Here is a 26,868-nt window from a genome sequence, read left to right on the forward strand (position 1 = left end):
TCTCTCTCTCTCTCTCTCTCTCTCTCTCAAATTGTTGTCACCATTCACAAATTCTTGTCACCAAAACTACGTTGTTTCATTCACAATTCTCTCTCTCTCTCTCAAATTCTTGTCACCAAAACCCCCCCTGCCCCAATAACTCATCTGGTGTTCTCTCTCTCTCCGCAATCGATACTCTAAATCACCAAAAATTGAAGAGCCGCTTGAAGTTTATTGAAAGGTAGGGCTTGAGCTCTATAGTTCTGGTATTTGATCCTCCAATAATGAAACGAGCTAAATATCTAATTTGAAATCATTCAATTACCAAACAAACCAAGACCAAATGATTCTGAAATGAACCGATTGAGCTAGAGGAGTTGTTTCATTTGTAGCCTAAAGATACGCAAGACTTGATCAATTGACAAACGAAAATCATTACTAGCACGTATGGACCCAAACCCAATCATCAACAACAAATCCCTAGAGTCTTCAACTAGAGCAACCATCTCCCAGTGGGGGAGGAACAAGCTCAGAGACAATAAAGAGAAACAGAATGGCCACCTGTTTATCGCCAATTTCAATCACCGCATCAAAGCCAAGGGCATCTCGCAAGGCAGTCTAATACTAGCATGTAATTCACCTTGTAAACTGTAGATAAGGGAGAGAAAAAGGAGAAATGGTAGCCTCAAAAGAAACATGTATCCTCATCGCTTATACTAGAAGCAAGGGAACTGGATATAACCTCTAACAAAAGTAACACCACTTCGAACTTAACAAAGAAACATAATGGTAAGTTAGTAACAAGTATTTGGCCTGGATTTCTACAATTAGTATCTACAGTGATCCCAACAACTAATTAAGTCAAGTTTCAGTCCCTCTTCTTTCTCATTTGACATGCATTTTTTAAGCGCCATCATGATTTTTACTGGTTTGTACCATGAAATTTCTTCCCAGCTTCAACAGCTTCCCTGCAAAGATTGAAAGTAGAGCAGTCAGTTAAGGAGCTATGGTACTAGTTGATGGATGAGATTATGGTAATGTCAAGTTCTCTATACTAGAAACTAGAATATTTAGACTATAGTGCTTTCACCATAGTATCCTCATCCATTTAAATGCGAGATAAAAGTACATGAATACAGCTGAGTTTTGCCATGTATGCTAATGTAATGATGTTAAAATAGTTGCACCTGTGTTCTCTCATTTTTTCCTTTTTCTTTTCCTTTTTTTGCTAGGTCAAAGACTTCCACATTTCACTGTTATTGAATAATCGAATGACATCAAGGTCATTTGGTCAACCGAGTAATAAGAAAATGTTGGCAACATAATTAACTTTAAAATCGTATCAGCTCCAGTGCTAACATACAAAAGTAGGTACCTCTTTTATCTGTATGCCTGAAATATTCATCAATGTCATAAAACTTATAAGGCAGCAGAACATTTTCACCGCCTCATAACTTGAATTCAGTACTTTTAAGATACTTCACATTTGACATTACCTGGCTCTTCCCATCCGAAGAACACCTTAGTTTTGGTTTTCAATGACAAGATGTAATGTAGAAGATGGTACACTTGAACATGATAAAGGCAGCAGAACTTATGTGACAGATTTTCCACTTCTATAGTTCCGCTGCAGGACAAGCTTTAGGAAAATAGGGGAATTGCTGCCTACAATAGGCTTCTCAGGCCGTTCTTGAGGAAAGTTTGGACGTTTCCTTGGCGGTGTGGGTGAACAATGTCGTTTGGCTGGCGTTGTCAGAGTCCGTATGCTTCTCTCGGCCTTGGTGGGATTTTCTGGGGTGGTTAGATGGTGGCATGATGGTGGGCGGCGGTTGTAAGAGTTATGGTGCTAGGGCTAGGGTCATTTTGGGTTCTTGGGATGAGATGGGACCATATTCTATATGGGCTCATCTCTGATTTTACTGGATTTGGGTTTTAGGCCCATCAGATGTATCCAACCTTTGGTTGGAATCCCCTCCCCTATCCCCGGGTCCTTAGTGGTTTATGAATGTTGAGGGCTGGGATGCCAGTTTTTCCTCGTCGTGAAGCCATTTAATCAATGAAACACGTTTCAAATGAAACAAAATCTTTCTTTTGCCGAGCAAAAAAAAAAGGGCGGGGAGGTTTGGGGGGGGGGGGGGGTGGCTTTTGCAGTGGGATTTGGTTCTTCAAAGCTTGAGGGTTTAAGGTTCTAAAAGGATTTTCCCAACCAATATATTCATTTTCCTAACCCAACCAGAAAAGGTAAATTATTTCAAGTTCGTTTCCTTTTCCCTCCACAAATCCAATATCCAAATACAGCCTCCATGAATACACATAATGAATCTGAAATAGGGAAGCGTTCTAGACTCGGGAAAAGATACGAAAAAAGCGTATTTAATGGAACACAAACGCATATTAAATGCAAGAACATCAGTTGAAAGCAGAGAAGAAGATTGTTTTTCCACAACCTGAAAGCATTTGCAAGTTCCTTACTGTCGGGGTCAAGCTCCACACCCTCTTTGAAAGAATTGGCTGCCTCATCAAACCTCTGCAATAGCAAGGGGGAGAGGGAAAAAAATCAGATAAAAAACGAAGGGATTATTCATTTAAACTTTAGTTTAGCGAACAGCATTCAGAATTTTGATTAGAAGTTTGAGGGCTTGCCTGTAATAACTGTAAAGCAGCACCTTCACGGTAGCATGCCTTTGGCCAATCCGGTCTTAGTGCTCTGCAGGCATTTGCATCAGTCAAGGCATGCTCCGCTTGTCCCAGACGGATCCAACAGACACTTCTATTGGAGAGCAAAGTAGCATCACTAGGATCAAAATCAATTGCCTGTATATCCATCAGCATTTAAAAAGAATTACCTTGGGTCACATGAGCATTCTAAAAACAATGCAGGGAACTATAATTATCAACATTTGGATCCGGGGAGCAAAGTGACAGTTCTCAGTAAAATAGTTTTATTGTGATTTTAAAATCCTTATTATCTTGTTAATCTAACCATTACAACTTTTCCATCAATATTTCATCTCTTCCAAGAATATAGGTCATGAGAAGTCCCACTTCCAAACAGTACCATTACTCAAAAACCAAGAAGCAGAAACTAGATTGGACTCTGGTACCAAACCAGATTTCTCGTCTCCTGTACTCGTCAAAAAAATTTCTATACATGAGTCTAGGTATGTACCCTCATGTAGTCTCCTGCTTTCAAAGGCCTACAAACATTATTGGTTGTGTTAAAAAAAGAAAAGGAAACCCACCCCCCCACCCCCACCCAAAATCGAGACTTGTGCAAGTCAACTAAGTAGGAACAATATCATTCTAACAAAAACGACTTGCTCTGATGACATCGTCACCCCTTGAATAGAGACATCTGATCTAATTTGTTGGCTTTTGTCCTGGATTGTGGGTGCTTGAGTGGCTATTTGCTGACTGCAAAGAAGGAATCATATAAAATATCTATAAAGTAGACTATCATGTTGGTATACTCTCTCAAAGTGCCACATGTCCTTTTAAAAGCCATGAGAAACTGCCATGTGTCCTTTTAACAATGATTTAGAAAGTTGGCATTCATAATGAAAGAATACGACTCCACTGTCCCGCCATTATTAAGTTACAGAAACAGAAAGTTTTTCAACTTATTGTATCCCAATTCTACATTGAATTGATACATTCCATACATTGTTGTCCTCCATATATTTTCATTAAGCACATTTACTCGAAGGGTAATTTTGTTTTTGTCTCTTCATCTCTTCCTACATTACTACTCATTAGCATTACATTTGTGAAGCTCATACATATTCAATTTGTTTTTTTTTTCCCTATTCATTGTCACGTTTATCACTCACTTATAGCTTTTATTTGCTATCAACGTCTAAAGAGGCATAAATTAGTGTTTGTGAGGCGTAAAACATAGTAGCCAGAATTACATATGGATGGCATTTATTTTATTTTATAATTTGGTTTAATTGCTTTTTGGAGCAACTATAGAACTATTTCACTATATGTGACTCTTCTGTTGCTTTCATTTATTTATAGTCAAGAGTTTGTCTCACTTGGTCTTCTGCTTCGTCCCTTCACCCACCAGAAAATGAAATTCTGCTATCCTCATAGACTGTCTATATATCTATCCAACTATCCCTCTCCCCATCCTATTCAACATTCATTACATGAGCATTAATTTCTCCAAAATTTCTCTTCTTCCAGTTTATTTTCTATTTCCGTACTTAGTTGAACTTCATTTTGTCTCAAGAGTTCTGCATAATTAAGTTTAGGGGTGTATCCTTCTACATAGTTCAACTACGTGCATCTATCTTTTATCCACCTTTTTTGAAGTCTTATTGGTAGATTGTCATGGGCTAGGATGCTTTTGATCAATTTCGGATTATAACGGTTTGAGATTTAGCTTAATGGTCCTCATATCTCAAATACAAAAATCACAACCATTGTATCGCACTATATAGTCTCAAAATAAAGCGGACTCTCCATGATTTGGTATAGTCTCAAGTGTTTATCATTGTGTGTCTGTATCTCTTTCTATTATCAGCAGTGACTCTTATAAGTTGCACTCCATAGATATATGAATTGCTATCTAGATTAATTCTGTTCTTGAGGTGTTCCTCAATAACTTCTAATTCCCCATATTTAGAGTGTTCGGGAGAGAATAGTTTTTAGATTATAGATTATTGGATTCTGGATTATAATCAAGATCTGCAAAAGACTAAAGTGTTTGGCATAGATTGTGAATATAGAAAGAGTGATGGGAGAATAATCTGTAGAATAAATTATGCATGTATTTTTTACGTGATAGAGCTTGTCCCACAGTGGTTAATTATGACCTCCAAAACTAGTATATGATCATGGATGGCCTCTACACTCATTGCCAATTGGTTTTGAGTTGGATGCTTCAACATGGTATGAGAGCTAGGATTTCGGAGGCTTTTGGACAAGACTCTCGGTTGATTGCCCCGTTGTTTGTGCGTCAAGCGCGCCTAGTTTTGTTATGATCCCAGTGTTGTGGATCCGATGTTTAACTCTCCACACACGGGTCAGGGGTCGCACGTGCGGGGAGTATTAGTTTGTCCCACATTGGTTAATTATGACCTCCAAAACTTGTGTATAATCATGGGCAGCCTTTCCACTCATTGCCAATTGATTTGAGTTGGACTTGGATGCTTTAACATTACCATAATGCCCTTTATTTTATTTGTGGATTTTCATAATCAAGGGTTGTCATGTCTTTTAGACTGTCCAACTGTCATAAACCAATAATCTTGAAACCGAAAACGTCTTCCAGAGCAGTTTTTTAAAGACAGTTTTTTACCCTATTCTTGAGAATTGATTCTCCAAACCACTAAAATTTTAACCTCTACCAAACACCCTAAAATGCATTATTTAATCCAATAATTCAAAATTCTAATCTTTACCAAACACCCTCATAATATATCTCTTTTGCACTCTTGAGTCTCTTCTTCATATAATTGCATCAGTGGATGGATAAGTATTTCGAAGAGCAATAAGCAATATTACTAGCTCATCTTTTTACATGATATCATTGTACGTATTGGCCACAAAATGTACAATGTACTTTTTTGAAAGGAGAATTGGTGGTTTTATCTACTTTATCTTCTTTTATTTTTTGTACTTATTATTGCTAGTATATCAAGGTGGGAAATTAAAAAAAGAAAACTATTTCTTCTAATACTAGAAGAATAAAATTTTGATCAAAAAGGAAAGAAAAAGAAATCAATTTTTTTTTGTTTGTTCTTCAATTGCGGATGTCAATTCCATATGATGTATTCCCCGTTAAAAAAATATATATTTCTATTTTAAGTAATCAAACTATTATTTGTTGCATTTCATTCTGCTAAGCACATAATTATTCAACATTTGATAATACATCTCTCAACTAAAATCTATTTCAAAAACAACTCGCACATTGCACAGGTCTGAATACAAGAAAAATTGGTAAAGAGGATGAAAACGTCTTAAAAGAATAGCAGAAAATTTAGTTATCGTCAAGGAAGAATTCCATTAACCAAAAAATTACCATCTTGAAAATACACAAATATCAAAATTTGTATGTAAATATGGATATATCAATAGTTACAATCACCAATAAGAAATATCATCCATATGTTAATTCACCAAAAGAGAGACCTCAATTCACTTCCCAGCCACAAAAGCCTATTCTCATTTAGTTGTTCCACACAATAAGCATTTTAATGGCTAATCATGAACCCAGCAAACTATGGGACTTACAAGACAATGAAATAGAGAAAGAGACAATGAAAATTTTAGGCACCTGTGTGTAAGCATCAAGGGCCACCAAATAGTCCTTCCGTCTGTAGGCATCATCTCCTCTAAATTTTGCTTCCGCAGCTTTCTTCTTTGCTTCGGGAGATTGCTGAAAAGTGATTAAACATTTTGTCAAACACCAACTATAGCCACATAATAAAGATAACATATTGCAGCCATGAATAAAAAGGTGGAAATGAGAATAAACCTATTACAGGATATGGAATGATTCCGAAACATAAATAGATGATTCATACTATCAAGGGTATAAAACCTCAGTAGCAGGGAGCTCCTACAGTGGTGTACCTCCGACTTTAGGAGCCCGCTTTTGCGCTCCCAACTAACGAGCTTAAGGGAGCTTGCTCCTTATGAAGATGGGAGCTTTGGCACGATCCTAGTATAGAAAAATCAGGAATTTATCACTTGGCTTTAAAAATTGGTCTTATATAAACCATATATCTAGCCCAAGTCTTCATATCAGGCTTCTAAGACTGCTTTGACAACTTGAATATATCACTAACATTATCTTCTTGCGATCCCCGGAGGCTACATCAATTTGACTACATGTTTCACTTGTTGGGATGCCTTGGGTTTTGCTGATATTGATCATCAATGTCAAGGAGGCCACTTTCATATTTTGCTTGAATAATGACCCATTCTTGTCATGTAGAAGTGAATGTTTCAAGGACAACAAGAAAGACAATGATATGGAACATAGTAGGAGGAGAAACACGATTCATCCAGATAACAGAGAAGGGAACAAAGTGAGACGCAAAAGTGTAGGAATATGTAGAGAACAATCATAGGTAAAGAACGGTGAATAAAGAAAGCAGGATGAGATGAAGAGGACAGTAGAGGTAGTAGAGTGTACCAAATACTACCAATAGGCAATAACAGCAGAAGTTAAAAAAAATATCTCTTCCCAGATAGTTCAAATAAAAACTACAGTACAAAGTATGAATATGAATGACACGAACAGGAAAGCACTTGATAAGTAAACTTCAAGACATAGGTCGTGGTATACATGCCGTACAACTTTCATTAAAGCAGCCAGTGCGCTTCGTCACCTCCTCTCGACGCTCCTAATCTTCTACTTATCCTCGCTCCCGCTCTCTCTTCATGCAACCAAGTATAAAACCCAAAGATGAGTTCTTTTCGTCTTCCATTTCTCATCAAATGAGAAAAGAACAAACTTAAACCAACCTAAACATCCGCACATATTTCTCTAAGACTTAAATTAATGCTTAGAAGTCATTGGTCATCCCAGGCAACCGAGCTACATACTTACTAACGGTCCACATATTTGTCATGAAACTAAATAATACCAAACTCTTAGCCCGACTTAAGCATCCTATCACTGACCTCGGTTCACAATTTCATCCACAACTCCTCAAACCAACTGATTCAAGTGTATCAGTTACTTTTACTGAATTGCTATAATACAATGACTTCCCACATCATAATTCCAAGCTCGCATTTTAGAAGCATACACTACTCTAAACCTGTTTAGATCGTTTTCGAACTATCCACCTAATCCCTATAATGTCTTATTGGAGGAAATTGGTAAAAATTACTACTTGACAACAGAATATATCCTTATTGCTTAAATAATGATGTCCACAGATATGGGCAATTGTTTTGAGTGTTAAGAAAAAGAAGGCATCAACAAGATCATAGCCGAGTATGTCAAGAAAAAGAAGAAGAAGAAGTCAATAATGGCTGGAATGGCACCTCAAGCATATCTTGCTTGAAAGCAGCAACATCTCTCTGCAGTTCATCTTCCTTCATCCCTTCCTGCAATTTCCACACTTCAAAATCAATGCAAAAATCATGGAAAGATGAGAACTTAGCATTGGTGTTTGGGTAGAGAGTGACATGGATAACGAGTATAAAATCAAAAATAGATCAAACCACATCAAAAGCCCGTCCAAGTCGACACCCCAAAAGACATGTTCTCTCTGGTTTAAATTTTGATAAAAATAAGGAAATAGCAAGATCTACTCCAATGTACGAACAGATAGAAATAAAGCATATAAATAATCATGATGAAAGCGAGGTCCTAGGTTCAACATATTGGCTTATATGTTGCCATAGTAGCTGTCGCATCTCATTAATGGAAGGTGCTGAAATATCAGCATAAATCACCTAGATTGCTAATTTATTGCAGAAGAAACAACATTACACATCAAGGCTCGCTCCTTGTTTGTTTATTCAATAGTGATTCACAACTGCAGGGTTTATAATATCAAAAGCTACAAAACAATACAAGATGAAGCAATACAAAATGGCAAGAATATTTAACAAAATTCATCTCTTGATACTCCACCAATGCTTGATACCAAAGTAAACAATTCATAGTTCACGAATAGAAATATAGAATGATGCATACTAGATACTTCACGGTTGCATATACATCAGAAAATTCATGGCTCAATTTGAGGAAGGAGAGGGAGTGGAGGACTTGGATGTTTAGGTGTCTGCCTGTCTAGCCATTACACAACCATGCTTTCTAGTTTGCTGAATGTTAAAGAAAATTCATATCCAGTTGCACAAAGATATACTCAAAATGCATTGATGGAAGCTAAATGAGTTTGGCAAGACGATGTGAATCGTATGAGTATGAATTTGCTTAATACTAGCCCTTAAAGTAGTAACATAATGGAAAAGAAACCAATTCAGCTAATATTATGTTATGCATGACTGTAAAGTAAACAAACCTAGAGACCAACATACCGGCATCCCTTCACGGTGTTTTGGCTTAAGTCGTGCATAACATGGGTATAAAACCATGTAATGAAAAGAAACCAATTCACATGTAATGAGCGATTCGATTCTTTGTCCTACCATGGGTAATATACCGAAGATGGGTTCCTTTTCCTATCACATTTCTCATCCAACAAAAAAATAGAAGAAAACCAACCTAAACATTCAGAAACATTTTGCAAAGGCAAAAATTAGTGCTTAGAAGTCATCCCATGCAACCGAGCTACATATTCATTATCGATTCACATGTTTGTCATGAAATGAAACAATACCAAACTTTTAGCCCGAGCTAATACATCCAATCACTGTACTTACTTTTAGTAAGTTTCGATATTACAATGACTTTCCAAAGCATAATGAGATTTATGCTTGCCGTAATGTGATGAGAACTTCGCATTGGTGTCATGGATAACGTGTATGAAATCAAAAATAGATTAAACCACATTGAAAGCCCGTCCTATGGAATGAACATCCCAAAAGACAGGTTCTCTCCAGTTTAGATTTGATATAAATTAGGAAATAGTAAGATCTACTCCAATGTACAAACAAATCGAAACAAAGCATATATATAATTCTCGTGACAGCAACATGTTGGCATAAATGTTGCCATAGTAGCTGTAGCATCTCATTACTGGCAAGTATAAATGACATAAATTGTTAATTTTTTGCAGAAGAAAGAACATAACACATCAAGGCTTGCTCTTTGCTTGTTGATACAATAGCGACTAAAGGGAAGAATCGCTGATTCGATAGTGTACTATGGAAAATTAGCTTAAAAGTATATAGATAAATAAATAGCAAAGCACACCTACCAAAACCGCAAGATTTAGAATGTCCGAAGCTAGAAAGCAATACAATATGGCATGAATATTTAGCAAAATGCATCCCTTGATACTCGACGAATGCTTGATACCAAAGTAAACAATTCATACTTCCTGGATAGAATGATGCATACTTCATGGTGGCATACAGATCAGAAAAATTCATGGCTGAATTTGAGGAAGGGGAGGGAGTGGAGTGGATGGAGGACTTGGATGTTGAGGTATCTGGCCATTAGACAAACATGCTTTCCAGTTTGCTGAATGCTATAGAAAATTCATAGCCAGTTGCATAGACGAAGATAAATAAGGATCATATGAATTTGCTTAATACTAGCCCGTAAAAATAGTAACATAATGGAAAGGAAACCAAATCACATGTAATGAGCAATTCAGCTACTATCATGTTATGCACGACTGTAATCTAAACAAACAATGAGATCAATATACCATCATTCCTTCACGGTGTTTTGGCTTAAGCCAAGCTGGCGGAGGCGAAAAAATGGGCCAGTGGTCTGGAAACATTGAGAGTGGCCCACAGCTACGATCTTTCAAGTTGTAAACACCCGTGAGGACGCAGGATTTTCCAATGTTGGCTTCTTTCTCATTCCGAGCACGAAACATACAGTCAGAGAAATATATGCAGTTTCCTTTCAGTCCAGGAAAATCCTGAGCAGAGACTGAAAACAAGTAGTCATCACCAAGGAAGAAAACCTGATGATTCAAATCCTCAACAAGCTCCCATTGCTTGTTCTCTTCATCAAGCTTGTACACATTGAAGTAGTTGGTCATAGGGGGATGACTTTCTTCGGTTATCATGCCCATGGCAACAGCTCCGATAGAGAGTGTACACTGGCCGCCTTCCGTGTCCAAGTACCTGTCAACCAAGAAGAGATCATTGCCCGAGTCTACAAGGCGCGTGAACTGACAAGCACCAAGATTCGGCAAGGGAGATTTGACAAGGCGCGTCACCATGACCTCCTTCTTCAAGTCCGCACCATCAATCACCACTGTCCTCCCTCTATAGTCCACCGCAAAGTATTTCCCCTTCCGGTAAACGACGTCATGGTACCGGTCGTTGGAAGAATCAATAAGAGTCCATTTCTGGTCGCCGCCGAGCTTGTGGAAACACAGTCGACCAGAATGAATAGCCACCACGACCCCGTAATCCTCCAGAGACACGGCCACTTTCTTGATGTAGGTGGTGTACGCGTCTTCGTATTCCGCCTGGCACTCCGCCATCGTCCTCCGCTTGAACTTCTCCTTAACTTCCTGCTGCTTCTTCTTCTCTCTCTCGTCGACAACCTTGAGGCAGTGAGCTCTGCCGATCTCGGCTATTCCGACCTCGAGCAGGTTAAGCGATTCGGGAAACGCCGCCGCTCTCGGAGCTCGCTCCGGCGGCTCGAGTTTGGAGAGTGGGTTGAGGGGGTGGTATGTTTTAGAGCCGTTGTTGTTTCGAGACGGGGGCTCTTGAACCCTAAGCAACCAGCCGGCAGTTGGGGTTGGGGACAATGGGGAGAGGAAGTAGAGGATGCTGTGGGTGAGGGAGAAGTGGCGGCCGCGGTTGGAGTTAGGTTTACGGAAGGGGACAATGGGGAAAGGAAGGGTGAGCGGCAGCAAGGAGAGCAAGGAGGAGGAGGAAGGTTTCTCGATGGAGGATCGCCAGGATTTACAGACGGAGCGAAGAAGACCAAGGGCGTTGATGTGATTAGTATAAGCAGCGGCAGCATCTGCTTTGTCGGTGAGGCGTTTCGCGATGGATTTGAGGATATCTCCGGGGAGTCGATACCACAAATCCGTCGCCGCCGGCGTCTCGGCGGTGGGCACTGCCATGTTTTTGGGCAAGTTCTCCATCGTCGCCATTCTCTCGTTCTGGCGAAAACCCTAATTAGGGCACGAAGTTGGCTCTCTCTCTCTCTCTCTCTCTCTCTACCCTATTCTCTCTCTCTGCAGCTGCAGACCTGCAGTCCCTGTTGATAAGCACGAATATGGTACTCTCCCTCTCTCTTTGACAAAAGGACAACAACTTACCGTTACGTTCAAAAAAAAAACATTAATTTTTTTTATTTTTTTTGTTAGTTTTTTTTTTTAAATTAGCTTGCATCGAGGAATAAAAAGGTAAAAAAGATTATATTCAAAACTAGTTTTTTTTAATAAAGAAAAATTTACCAAAAATGTATATTTATTCGGGAAAAAAAATTCGAACCAAATTTTTACTTTTTAGATTTTTCTTATCAATACGAACTAATTATCTAAAAATAATTATGTAAAACTAAGAAATACATAAAAAAAAAGACAAAAATAATAATCCAATTGGGTTAGCCAAAATGACCCAAGACTGGCCTTGACATTTTGAAGGCCTAAATTTGATTTATAAAAAGAAAACCCTCTAAAGACAAAATTCAATGTTGGTGGCTATATAACTAATATAAGGCTAAAAGACGGCCTAAAAATTTATTTTAAAAAAGAAGGCCTAAAACGTTTTATGTTGCTAACTAAATATTGTGACTAGAATGCTAACATAAGTTAAGCAAGCATTAATCCCAACAAAAGTAGTTTGCCTCAAATTCAATTTCCCTTGATGAGGTGTTTGAGCAAGCACTTAGTTGATACTCCCTCCGTCCCTTTTTAAATGTCCTGCTTCGTAATTATAACTTATTAAAAAGACATCATCATTATATCTTTCACATCAACTTTTTACTCCACTTTTCCTACTTACCCATCATCATTACACTTTTACTTACTTACTTTTTAAAATAAAATTTACTTTTAGGGACAAAATAGACAATTCACCAACTTTTACCCACTAACTTTACAAAATGGACACTTATTAAGGGACAATCCAAAATGGAATACCGGACTATAAATAAGGGACGGAGGGAGTAATAATTTTGCAATTAATATAGGGGCTTTAGTTTGGGGCTAATCAGAGCTAACAAAGAGATTTAAAGAGAGAGAGAGAGAGAGAGTACGAAGGAGGTGAAAAACGGTCTCATCAACGCGAACGACAAAGATGATGTTGTAAAGACCCTTATTGCCTTGTCTATTTAAATTCATAATTTATGAGGTATTGAGGTGGCATAGCGGAAGTCTTCAAAAAGTCAACATTGTGACTTAGCTGCCGTGAGGGCTGTTTTGACTTTGAATTTGAAATTTCTTGCGTTTGAGTTGGTTTGTTGGAGCTTGAGTTTGGAATTCTAGGGTTTTTCTCAAAACCCATTGAGATAGAGATTTCTCTCCTCTCCCCATATGTATGCGATTAGAGAACTAAAACTTTGATTTCTCACCTAGGCTTTGATAATCTAAATGTTTCTTGAGAAGATGATGGGTATTCCTCCATGGGTCATGGTTGTTGAGCTACATACCAAGGTTTGGGGGCATGCAGATTACACTTCTAGCTTTCTTATTGTTGATCTATCTGTATGACAGATTTTCAGTGGAAATCCCATGTTTTTACTAAGACCAGCGTTTGTGGATGTAAATACAAATTTGGGACTTTTATGTAGTTCAAGTCCATTCTTTAAATTATGGTTGGAATAATGAGCCATTCTTTCCTTGTGATGGTGGTAATCACTCACATAATGTCGAAAAAAAGCACAAGAACATCAAACTCTGACAAGCTCCGGTCAAGAACTACGCATTCAAGGGCTAAGCTGCATAGTAGTAAGTTCCAGAGAAAAAGATACAATTGGCATTTTGGAACGCATTACACAACTTCCAAAGCAATTTATGCAAGCAAGCAAATCTTCAAAACTTTTCTAAGGGTTTTTCATAGCTTGAATAAGTTTTTTTGTCATCACACAGAAAATGTAATAAGCGTAAAGAGTGCAGATTGATAAATGACAGAAAATCCAGATAAGCACAATTTGTCAGACTTAGCTTTCGGTATCTTGGAGGATGGTTAATAACTTTAGTACCATATCCCAAGATTCTATGAATTGTACCCGCAATCGTGCAAGAACGGAGATGACAAACAAGATTAGAACAATAGTAACAACAACAGAAAATAGTAACATGGTGATATAGAGTATCTAGTCGGCGAATAAACTCTCATGGCATCAAGCAGGCATAGAATGCAGGGAGTAGAAGCTTGTTGAATCAAAGCCAGAGTTTGACAGGGTGGTCAATGCCACTACTCTTCTTTCCCATTCTTGTCCTCTCCACATTTCAAGAATCGCAGGAACCAATAAGCAGAAGACTTCGGGTGCCGAGTAAGCCCATTCTTATAGTCCACATAAATCAGACCAAAACGCTTTGTATAGCCAAATTTCCACTCAAAGTTGTCCAGTAATGACCAGGCAAAATAACCCCTCACATCTGTTCCATCCCTGTTCATGTGCACCATAAACAATATAGTCATCCATTTTATTCATTTGAATTTAACCTAATTCATTTCACGTACTCCATACCGCAAGCCCCACACTTCACCAAAGTGCACTTTATTTGTTGACTATTTTATGATCAACGATAATTTTTAGAACCCTAATGCATTATGTTCTTATTATCTGGCTAATAACAGTAGTTATCTCTACAAGCTCAAAACCAAAATAGCAATGGTGCTCGATTCATGTGAAGGAGCTGAAAGAGATAAACATGAATGTTGATACATCTATCGTTGGTTGGCATGTTGAGATTTGTGAATTGGATTGCTATCATGCTACGGAGAGTTAAACCAAAGAAATTAGCATTTACTTTCACACGTGGAGCTAAGCAGGTATGGCCAGGAAGTAGGAGCCATGGCACAAAAAACAAGCATGCGTTCATAGAATAATGAAAATTTGGTAACAGTAACTCACTCGATTGCCTGAGCAACAGCTGTGAGGTACTCCCTATAATAACGAACTCGTAATTTGTCATCTAGCATCTCATGGAGAGGGCAACTTCGATTATCCTCATCATCCATACCTGCAAACAGTCAACTGAAGTGTTCAGATATGAAATAGAGCCACACCTGAAACAACATCATAAAACATCTACTATCTCATAGATTAGTTGACTAATGTCTAATCATGAAGGTATTTTTAGACTTTGAAGAAAGTTTCTTAGACTACATACCAGTGATAGTATTAGAAAAGAGCAAAAGATGTTAAGAAATATTAATCTATTATGGATTAGAGTTTTATTACAGTAGGAATTATATCAACAAAAGAGCTTGAATAGTTTTAGTTTCACTATTGGATGGATCAAGTGGCAGTGCTTTGGGAGTATTGTGCAACTGCAGGAGACCTGCAAAGTTGAACATAAAATCCTACCATACTGCTATAAGCCAGCCACAGCCATGTTATACAGCATGGATTGGACCACTAATAAACAACATGCAAGTAACACTAGTATAGCTGAAATGAAAATGTTGAGATGAATGTGTGGTAAACGAAAACCTCCACGGAATCATAGGCATAGCACATATAGAAGATAAGAAGAGAGAGAATAAATTAAGGTTGTTGGGACATGTCTTCCGTACAAGGGTAGATGTCGTAGTTAGAAGGAGATGGTTGCGGTAGATGGTGACATTAAGAGGGGTAGACCACAATTGACTTTAGAGGCGGTAGTTCAAAAGCATCTAATTTTGTGGATATCACGGAACACGATCCTTGACAGAGATCCATGGAGAAAAGGGATTCATGTAGCCAACCCCAATTCATTGGGATTTGAGGCTCATTTTGGTTTGGATCTTGGCAACTCTGATTCATGCGCAGCGCACAAATAGGCCAATATCTAGCAGGGTATAACCGCATTTTGCTTTTGGAAATACAAAGTTGTCAATGGATTACCATTCTCAGCAACATAAATTGGGGGATTGTTGTATCTCTGAGCTACGTAATTGAGTACTTTCCTGAGACCCCAAGGAACTACATAAAGCCACGGTGATGCTGCCTGCCATGTGTAAAACATTTTCAGCCAACTGAAATCGTAAGTGTGTGCACACACACCAATCCCATACATGTAGGTAAGATGACAAAAGAGATGATCTATACCTTCTCACCAATAATCTCACCCCCTTCCCACTCAGCTGAGATGAAAGAGACAAAAAGGGATATTGAGATTTATAAACAACAAATGAGTTGAAAGCAATTCAGCAAAGGTGTTCATAAACATTACCAATCCTCTCAATCTCTTGTGTCCTATAAAAATAATTATCTTCAGTGTTTGTTGAATGAGCAATAAACCTTGTTGTATAATGATTCAGACCAATGAAGTCCACCGAGTTCCTTAGCAACTCTTTATTTTTCTCTGAGAACTTTGGAAGCCGGTCTCCAAGTCTTTCACGCATTGTTTCAGGATAGTCACCATAGAAAATAGGATCCAAGTACCTACAACAGAATTTGTAACAAGTGGATAGCGTTATCAAACTAATGATGACATACTTTGGAAAAGGTCTTTCTGAATTAAAATGAAAAATAAAAACAAGTTAATCTGTCAATGTTTCTTCTCCATGTACAATCATAATTGGTTCTCTCTGTACTCCTCGTTAATTACAACCTCTATTCTCCTCTCTGTCTCAGTCATCCAACAATCTTTTCATTGCCATATAACAATTGATATAGGACAACTTAAACACAACAAGGTCGGCCATTACTAATGTGCTTGGTGAACTTTCATCATAGCCTTTGCCCGAACTAAAGATAGAGATCTGAGCGGTTCAGGAAGTGTAGGGTAAAAAAAGGTTGAGTGGAGTGTGAGTGTTCAAAGATGAAAACAAAAAGTACAATTGCTCAACAAATAGGGTTCACATAGGCTTGGTTTGGAAAGGGAGAGTTTCTGGAATAGCATCTAATTAAGGGGGGTGAGAAAAGTAGAAAAGGGTAACGGTAATGGCCATCTTGATAAACTAGATAAAACACTCAACAAACCAATGAATGATATGGTGACTAAGTCCGTGGACAGTCCCGATCTTCAGGCATTTACACCAAGAATTCCTAACATATATTCTTCAGAATGTAAGTTTTTTAATTTTTGGATCACATAGTATTTTCAGAAATGTTGGGATGATCACAATCCGAATTGGGAAGGGAAATCGCAGGTATTGACTCTATTGGGTCCGTGGGGATCACGTAGTATTTTCATCCTTTAGCACTTGACTCTTCACATCCAAAAAGTGAGTGTTTCCTTCAGGGCACGGGGTGCCGGTAATAAAAATAACACTTTATAATATTTATTTCAAGTTGGTAGACATAGATTGAAGCAGTGCATTGTGCATATATGTACTAGTTTCACTCCAGCAAACTCCAATTGAAGACAAGTTTTTTTGCAAAATATAGCTCTTTACATAAAAATCACAGTACCCATGTAATCCCCAATGGATGGGGGTATGGGTGAGGGAGAACTCGAGACAAACCTAACCCTTGGCAATATATGCACAAATACTACTGAAATCAATAAGCATGGAAGATCAAAATGAGTTCAGAATCCTAAAATAATGCGGCCAATGAAGATCAAAATGAGTTCAGAATCCTAAAAATATGCAGCCAACTTAAGAAGGAATACCATCCAAGTTGAAAATCAAGTCGCCTCGCCGCAGCTTTTTTATCTTCAATTTTATCTGATAAAGCTTCGGCCCATTCACAATCCACCACCAAGCCTATTTGACCCTTTTGAATATCCTGCAGTGTGTTAACGCCACAACAGTCAACAAGAAGAAAATTTTTAGTTGCCCTATAATTCAACGAATAGAAGGTTATAACAATCATTAACAAGAGCCAGTAACATAATGATGTAGTTAGAAGTAAAAACATACTCGTTGAGCCAGCAATATTTCTCTTAAAATTTAGAAAAGGACTAACAAAACACTAGTCCCAGTGAAGAAAGGGGAAATGGCATGGTTGTTTGAGGAAGCATTAGCAAGACAGCCACTGTCAATTTAACAAGAATTTAAGACTTGCCATCTTATGCTAGGGCATTCAGAAGATCCCCTAGATATAGCGAATGGTGAAAGGCGATAACGCAGCATACACTGTACAGCCGGGCCCTAATAAGCACGGATACAACACCGGACACAGATTTGACATGACACGGACGCACAGAAAGCTTATTTCTCTAAAAACTAGGACATGGACACGTAGGGGATACATTGACATATACATATACTCAATGATATAGTAAGTCATGTATATGTGACCATAGGTCTGCGTCCCATCCCAATTACATGATCATGGAATAAATCAACCTATGGAGAATCTAGATGGACTCAAGACTCAAGAAGTCCTTAAAAAGTAGTTTGTGGACACAGCTAGGAAATGGTACTCATGATATTGTTTATGTTCTTCTCTCTACTAAGAATACACATGATATATAATTTGCACAACATAAGCTGATAAGATTCTAACAAAAGCAAAGACTAATGGACTCTAATTGTTAATTATCACCATATCTTATCTCAAAATTATTTAAAATTTACGTTTTTTTATTTGGTGAAAGTCAGTAATATTAAAATAGTTAGGGGGTGTTTGGGAGCCCCATTTTTTAACTTTTTGCATTTTTGGATTTCGGTCTAAATGTATTTTAAATCAGGAGAGTGTTTGATAGATATGTGCAGAATGCATATTGCAACATGAGTAGTGTAAAGAATTAACAACTAGAATGTGAAAAGGACCTCCGGACCTGAGTATCACGAAGCAGGGGCGGGAGTGGGTGCGGGGGGGCGGAGGCACCTAGAAGCTCCTAAGGTTAGGAGCGTCTAAGGAGCGTATATAGATTATATAAAAATATGTATATAAAATAACTTTAAATACTTGACCATTAAAGGAAAAGTGATACTGAAAAATTTTCAAATCTTAAAGTGTAATTATTGGAAGTTATATATTCTCAATTTGCAAAACTTCTTGACTAATATGATTCTCATATTCTTATTTCCGCAATAGCATAACTCCCTTAAAAGTAAGAGAATAACTGCCTTAGCGGCCTGAAAAGCTCCCATCTTTGTTAGGAGCGAGCACCTATCAAGCTTCCATCTTGGGAGCGTTGATTCGAGCTCCCGTCTAGGGAGCGCATCCATTTTAGAAGGATCTTGCTACTAAGCTCCGGACCAACTTCTGGCTTTTGCTCTCCTTCAATCAAATTTGAAAATACATTTTAGTAGAATGTGTTTTGGCTCCACCACCCAAACAACCAAAATGTGGAAATGAAAATGAGAAAAAGAGCCTCCCAAACAGGCCCTTAGATTAGAACCTTGGAAGAGGAGTTGAGTGTCTGACCTCTTTTCTCCTAGCATCTAGGTGCACTCCTGATGCCGTTGGGCTACTTGTTCTATAGAAAGTATCTTCTCACTAATTAACAACTAATCATCCATTACCAACAAACCACCAAAAAAATCACCTCTTAAGAAAATAACAAATTCTGATTGAAAAGCATATCTACAAGGGGAGTCACTCCAAAATATACTTAGATAGACTAATATGCACTGTCAATATACAGCAGTTACATACATTTTCCAAATCTTCCAAGGCCGAAACTATAGACCCTAGCTTCTAATGGAAGAGAATGAAACAATACCTACAAGTCATAAGGTCTATATATTCACTCAACTGACATAGGGTACTTCCCAAATTGTATTCTCCCCAATTTTGAAATTACAAAACCTTGCTTTTGATCGAATGGAATCCTAAATAAATACTTGTTTGAAGATAGCAGAGTGTTCTTGCCATAGTTCCATGAAATAGATACACGAGGAGAGCAAGGGACATGGGCAAAGAGGGACGGAATTGGAAAATGAGAAGTTTGTGAATTGGCAAATGCTTGGACAAGTTCTGGAGGGAAATCCGTAGCCTTTTCCTGATCCCATTGTTATATATAGTAGCTGAGAGTGGGAGCGTAAGTATGCTGGCTTTCACTGATCTGCCTTTAAGATAGAGATTACCCCAAGTCACCAAGTTCTCAAGGTCAAGGTCCAGTGGAACACTGCCATAACGATTCCTTTTCTACCCAGGGTCGCTCCCTGTTGCTACTGATAGCAGCTGGGTTGTTAGTTCTTAGCTTGTAGTTGGGAGGCATGTAGCTGCTTTCAGTTTTCGGTCTGTGATTGACTAGTTGCCTTGTTTTGTGTTTTTGTTGGCGTTGCCGTGTTGGTGGGGACTATGCGGCTAAGTTTGTTTCTTAATGAAATTAACTCACCAAAATAATAATAATAAATTTTCATGGTGTCAAAATGCACCTCTTCAATGCTAGCTCACCCTACAGTAATACACCAATTTTATTTCCCTAAAATGGATAGGTTGATTTCTCCAGAAGTAAGAATGTTTAGGCCATTCGAGTGAACAATGTGATATTTGATTCCATGAACCTTGCATACAATACCAACCAAATTATATATCACATTATTATCGGTAGCACACAATGCACACTAGGCTTAACAATATTTACTTTGTTGCCAATAAAAACCAAAATAACAATTTAACGAGGATTACGAATATGTAATGAAGATGAAGTTTGTAATGAGCAACTAATAACATGGACCAGCATACCCGGTATTTATTTCTGTATATAGAAACAGCTTCTGCGTGGGCCAAAAGCTGGTGGTGTGAAGCCAAATATGGCTCTTCCAATGCATGTTCACATCTTCCCGGAGCAAATATCCCAGTCACATATCCATTCACTGCTGTTTGAAGAGGTTCATTAATTGTGATCCAGTTTTTTACTCTATCTCCAAAACTGGCAAAGCAAGTTTCTGCATAGATGGCAAAATATTTTCTGGATATTTGACACAAGCAGCAGCAAAGTACTCGTTAATATGCAGGAAAAACATTACGGCGTTCAGAAAAATAAAAAAAAACTAAACAACAAATGTACCATGACTGCTCTGTTCCAAAAGAAAAAAAAATGTACCAGGACTGCAGGAGATTTATGCAAAACATTAGTTGATGCATCGACTTCATTAGGGTCAAGCACTTCTTTTGGGCTTACGTTTGCAATATCATAAAGTATAAAATTATATCGTCCAAAGATGGCTCTAGTGACATTTCTAAAAGTTGTACAGCCCTGCCTCGGTCAATCAGTTGATATCTACCCCCATAACCCCATTATGCCTACTTGTCAATCACATGTAGGGTTTCCCCTCATATACACACTCTTCTTGTGTACAAACCAATAAATCTTCTTTTTTATTTCTTTTTGGTTAGATGGAAATTGCATTAAAGCTGAAGTAAAGCTAGTTCAGGGGAACAAATTCCCCTTAGCATCATCTTAAGGTTACAACCCAACTATGAATGACATTCAACGTCACAAAAATAAAACTTTAAAATGAATGACATTGAATGAAATAAAATTTTCCTCCTGCGTGATAATAAGTAACATCAATAGAAGAATAAGGATTCGTTTAATATCTAGATGTTCAGAACTAAGAAATAATACGCAATAAACTGAAAAACAGTGCTTACACAACTTGGTCATTCAACCATCCTCCTATTGACTCCTCGAGATTTAAAGGAAGATCCCAGTGATACAAAGTTACAAAAGGTTGGATGCCTGAAACAGATAGGTACAAATCACTCATCACTGTTGCAACTAGAGGGACATAACAACCAATGAATTCTGTTAGAAGTGTTTATTAGAGAGAGTGGGTTTGTCCCACATCGTCTATCTTATGTATGTGTAACTCTCAAGAGTAATATAAATAAAGGTATATGTGTAAGGGTTCATTAACACCCTATACACTTTTCCTCATCTCTAATAACAAATTCATACCTCTCTCAAGAAGAGCATTAATGACATTGTTATAGTAAGTAAGGCCTTCCTCGTTGATTTTTGTTCCCAATCCATCTGCAAGCAAGGAAAAATACCAATACAACTGATTCACTAATCTCTATTGTCTTAAACAAGAAAATGCAAAACAGAGATATAGATAGTGATAAAATCATTTGTTCATAATCTAGCAAAACATATGTCATGGAAACTTTGCAAATGTGGATGGTGTCATCAACTCTAAGCTTTGTTTGTAATAGAAAAAGGAAGGGGAGCATAAAGTCAGCATAGAGCATGTAACTTTGCACAATGAACAACGAAGGACTAAATGGTGTTGAGAAACTTTCTGCTTTTAAATGGAATACAATCAGCAGATACTCTTGTACTCTTGTTCCCGCTGCTATTTACTTGCATTTACATGGTATCAAAGCTAAGTTTTCGGAGGCTTTTCCCCTTTGTTTGTGCCATAATTGTACTTTATTTCGTTGTGATCCATGTGTTCTGGATCCTTTGTTGACCTCTTCACGTGCGAGTCGGGGGTCGCACGTAAGGGGGAGTGTTGGAAATTGTCCCACATTGATTAATTATCTCCTCCAAAACTAGCATATGAGCCTGGGTGGCCTCTCCACTCATTGACAATTGGTTTTGAGATGGATGCTTTAGTAGTTGATACCCGGGTATGATCACCATGGCATACACCAAAGAGAGAATCTGAGTTTAAAATTTAACACAATGGTTTTCTCTCTCTCATACGAGCTAGAAGTCTATCAAAGAAAAGAATCCACAATGCTTGACCAGCTTACAACTCAAGAGCCATTATTGTCAAGCTATGCAGATGTCCATTCCCAGTTACTTAGATATAAAACCTAATCCAGTGGTTTTGGTCCAAGTAGCCAATAGAAGAACATTCTATAACCGTCCAAATGCCAGCTTCTGTACGTACAAGTCCATTGATAGTTATACATTTCAAACCAACTTATTGTGTTTGATGAAAGCATTCAACAGAACATAATAGCATGTATAAGGTACATGAAAATTGTGCGTGTAGCAAAGAGAACGGAATTTTCCTGAAAATTGCTTAGGACCTGATGACTCCTAACATCATAAGAGCTACAGCACCTACATCCAACACAACTTATCCAGCATGGCCATTGTTAATTTTGCAAGCGCTCTTGTAAGAAGCATTCCTTCCTCCCCAAACAAAATCGGAAACAATTGCGTAAGTGTAGACCTTAATTGTATGAAGTGGGAGCGGAAAAGGCCTGGTGCAGGAAAGCGAAAGGATATAGAAGCATTTAAGGGTGGGAGTGTGTATAGGAGCATATACATGTAGGCGAATGCTTTTAAAAATATTGACCTTAAAAAACTACTAATTTTTCTAGTCTATTAGTAATTGGTGTAAACTGCGAATGCTTTTCTGCAAATAAAACTAAATATTATGCTTACATGAAATACTTGGGCAATTTGTGGCTAACGTTATTCTAAAAGCTTATCACCACTGCATATTTTCTCTGCATGACAGCTCTTCATTTTTTCATTTGGGACTCATTTGAGAGGTTCCCTACTTGGGAGCAAGATCCTTCTTGATAGGATTGAGATTCCTAAAAGATTTTGACTTCGAGAGAATGGGTGTGAGGTTCTAGGTGGATTCGTCACCCTGTTAGGAGGATCCTGCCACTAAGGTCTAACAGCGTTATTCAAATACAAAAACAAGATAAATGGATATGAACCATGGGTACTTTGCATGGTAGTTTTGAAGCATGGGTACTTCAAAAACAAAGTTCAATTTGACGAAGGAAGGTACTTAGAAGACCAAACGAAACACAATAGAAAAGACCCAAATAGAGCACAATCAAATTGGATCCAAATGGAGAAAAAGAGCTCTCCTCTTCATTACTCGGCGTAAACATAAACATTCTAAAATCTTAAAAAGTATCACTAGACATATAAGAGATGATCAAAACAGGATTTTACCAGGGAATATTCGAGACCATGATATGGAAAAACGATAAGCATCAAATCCCAACTTGGCTATAAGGTCAATATCTTCCTGTATTCAACAAAAAATATAATTAAGAAATTGTAATTTTGTAACATAAGGAGATCAATATAAGAGGTAAGAGTGTCCACAATGTAATAATCAAACCAAAAGGTTGTTAAAGTTAGCAATGTGTGCTCAAAAAAGTGCTCACATTGTAATAACAAAACTTAGCAACCTCTTAGCAACTCATCAAATTTTGGCCTTTGGATAATCGAAGGCCAAATTTATTGGACCTCACATCTTCTCAATCAAGTACACCTATCATGGGAGAGTAAAACTCACTCTCCATTAAGCAATGCGTTATTGGTAGGTGAAACTCACTCTCTCCACTTTTACTTATTTTACTAGAATGTCATTCAATGTAGACCATTAGATTGAGAAAAAAAAAACTGACCATTAGATTTAAATTTTTGCCAACCCATTTTGATTATGGGCAAAAAGTAAACAATGTGAGACTTGACATTGCTAACTTTTAACAACCTCTAAATGGATAATCAAAAGATGATGTGACAACTTTTGGTTATCCAATTTTGATTATTACATTGTGGATGCTCTAACATCAAAAGCAATTAATCACCTCAAGCACATACATGCAATGGTATAGCCATCCCAGGCCAACTGGAGGTATAGCCATCCCAGTTCTACTTTTCATATTTTATGTATTTCCCAAAATTGCTCCTATTGAAATCTCAAAAGAAATTATTTTTACCCGAGGTTTATATAACTCTTTGGTAAAAATCTTTCAACAAGCAATTGTCGTCAATATATGCATGAAGTTTATCCAATAGTCATTTAATCATGCGAATCATGTGGTTGTTCATTGAAATTCCTAATTCCAAAACTAGAGGGAAATAAACAACATTAATGAATGTGTTGAAGTGACTGATACAGTAACACCCATAAGTCTGAGCATTGACCTTGTAACGATGATAGTGATCCACCGCGATGTCTCCATTACTTGCATCAAAAATAATTCCTGATTCAACAGGGAAAATAAGCAGCTTGAGTTTTCATAAGCAAGCAAAATGATGCGCACATTCATGCGTACCACAATCAGAGGTCATTATATGGAAAAGATAGACTAAGCGGACAGACATGCAGGAAAGCATACCTTCAGTATGTGAGAAAGAATCCCAAATGCTAGGGCCCCTACCACCTTCATTCCAGGCCCCTTCAATCTAAAATTAACAAGAAAAATAGAGGTCGTACGCCACAAATAATTTCAATATTTTCCTAGGTTAACAAATTCAAAAGTACAAAAGGCCAAAGAGGCCTTATACTAAATACTTTAATTTCCCTTTTGGTGTTCTATAAACATGATGGAAGTTGATTTGCATTTCTTAATACTTTTTGCTATAGTTAGCTTTGATTGTTGTCTTTATTACATTGGCTATACATGCTCGACTTGATGTCATTCGCTTCAACAAGGCTCGCTCCTCACCTTGCGGCTTATGCCTAGGCTCCAACAAGACTTTGGCGCCTCGTTACACCTGTCGCCTTTAATAACTACGAGATTTTGGTGATAAGATTAAATCGACTAAAATCAGCAAAATGTAACATAAACAAAATGACTAAAGTCGAAGAAGGAAGCCTAGTGTAGTGACTTCAGTGGAAGCTATCAACTCTTTGATTCACCATTATATACAAATACACAACCATACATATCAAAATCAATTGTTTCACTCCAGTTGAATGTGCTCGGATGGTGGATGAAATGGGAATCCAGCCCAAACATAGAAAAAGGCGAAATGGCGACACCATATAGTTGCGGATCCAACTAATAAGTATGCCCTCCGTCTCATAATTTTTTTTTTGGTTCACCTTTTCATTTTGGGATGTCCCAAAATGTTTGCATATATTGAAAAGTAATATAAGAAAGGAAAAATGGGCGGGACACATGCACAAAGCAAACACAATGGGCGGGACAGAGGGGTATACACATGCACAAAGTATGATGCGAGGAGAGAGAGAAACAGTTGGACTTAGGGTTTGCTCCTCATAAGTTCTCATGTTCGACAGACCTGAAGTGTACTGCGGATTTGGTTACACAATGCCACCACTGTGACCACTCTAAAAAAAGAATTACACATGTGACGTCAAATGCCCTATAAAAAAACTTAATGGAAATCCTCCCTAACAACACCAATTGGTTTACCGCTCTTAAAAACACTTGCGAGTGTGACGTCGAATGCCAATAAAAAGACTTAATTGAAACCCTCCCTAACAATCCCAATTGATTTTAGGAGAGACTGTGGAAAAGCAGTCCGACACTAATGAAAGGCAGGATTGGTCCGGAATCAATCGATGCGGGTGCAAGCTGACCCGGGCTTTTAAGGTATCGAAAAACAAGAACGCATGAAAAGAAAGAAAAAAAGAAAAGAAAAAAAGAAGGTATAAAGTGAAGGAGAGTGACCTGGTAAGCAGAAGTGGCGGCTCCGAAGATGAAGCGGGGAGGGAAATCGGTCCGGGAGGGGACGGAGGGCTGTTTGGAGGCGAGGATGGACCTCCATTCTTCCTCCATGCATCTCTTCCTCTCTGTGTCCTTCGCCATTTCTTTGGTGGGTTTTCTTTTCCTTTAAACCCAGAACAATTTCCAGATTTGGTGGATTCGGAGACGTGAGCGAGCGAGATACTCCTATCTCCTATATATCCTACCGAAGAAGAGATTCGCCACCTTGCTGATTGTGATTGGTTGAACGGGACACGAAACTAACCGTCCATAATAATTTCAACCTAACAGTTCGAAGAAAAAAAATTGAATAACAACGAAACGTTCTTGGGACATCTCTGTAAAAACATTTAAAAAAACACTTCAAATTTCAATCTTATAATTTTTTATTAAATTTTTATCATTCAAACTGTTCAATATGTACAGAATGATTTTAAGGGAGCCCGTGGAAAATTAGCAAAAAATATGACCGAAAAGTGTTTGTTTTGAGCAGTTTTTAATTAAACCGTTCATCAAATTTAAGCTAAAAACTGCTCAGATTAAGCTATTTCCGATCATTTTTTTCCTGATTTCTATAGTGTACCCTTAAAATCATGTTCTGATCACATTGAGCGGCTCGAATCATCAAAATTTGATAAAGACTATGAGATATTTTTTTTAATGTTTTTATAGATGTCCCTGAAATCGTCGTATTTTTCTAAAAGTCCTGAAAGTGTTAGTGGAACACGGTCTGAATGTGACATGAAACTAGTAATATGATTTGTTTATTCATTTATATTAAATTTTTGATGAATCTGATTTTTCTTTCACGGACATTGCAGATTCTACGAAACAAAATAGTTGCGGCCCTCATCGAACACCACCAA

At 37.8% G+C, this 26,868-nt stretch overlaps 2 protein-coding genes and 1 long non-coding RNA gene across 3 annotated transcripts; all 3 read right to left on the reverse strand.

Moving 5' to 3' along the window:
• Positions 1–656: 656 nt before the first annotated feature.
• Positions 657–11,822, reverse strand: LOC131327294 (F-box protein SKIP23-like). Its single transcript, XM_058360389.1, has 6 exons — positions 10,290–11,822; positions 7,990–8,052; positions 6,266–6,367; positions 2,623–2,793; positions 2,427–2,506; positions 657–947 (listed from the first exon to the last, which is right to left on the reverse strand). Exons 1-6 carry the CDS (start codon positions 11,700–11,702, stop codon positions 902–904), a joined length of 1,875 nt encoding a protein of 624 aa, XP_058216372.1. The 5' UTR covers positions 11,703–11,822; the 3' UTR covers positions 657–901.
• Positions 11,823–13,652: 1,830 nt separating this feature from the next.
• On the reverse strand, positions 13,653–26,327 carry LOC131325819 (beta-glucosidase 42). Its single transcript, XM_058358274.1, has 13 exons — positions 25,967–26,327; positions 24,665–24,731; positions 24,471–24,529; positions 23,487–23,562; positions 21,516–21,590; positions 21,209–21,296; positions 20,297–20,522; positions 17,325–17,440; positions 15,939–16,150; positions 15,815–15,849; positions 15,611–15,713; positions 14,636–14,744; positions 13,653–14,167 (listed from the first exon to the last, which is right to left on the reverse strand). The coding sequence occupies exons 1-13, from the start codon at positions 26,102–26,104 to the stop codon at positions 13,972–13,974; spliced, it is 1,500 nt and encodes a 499-aa protein (XP_058214257.1). The 5' UTR covers positions 26,105–26,327; the 3' UTR covers positions 13,653–13,971.
• Positions 25,068–25,935, reverse strand: LOC131325820 (uncharacterized). Its single transcript, XR_009199818.1, has 2 exons — positions 25,758–25,935; positions 25,068–25,669 (listed from the first exon to the last, which is right to left on the reverse strand). It is a non-coding gene; the product is annotated as an uncharacterized LOC131325820 (long non-coding RNA).
• Positions 26,328–26,868: the final 541 nt, after the last annotated feature.

The sequence above is a fragment of the Rhododendron vialii genome, chromosome 5a, assembly GCF_030253575.1.
Source record: "Rhododendron vialii isolate Sample 1 chromosome 5a, ASM3025357v1".
NCBI lineage: Eukaryota > Viridiplantae > Streptophyta > Magnoliopsida > Ericales > Ericaceae > Rhododendron > Rhododendron vialii.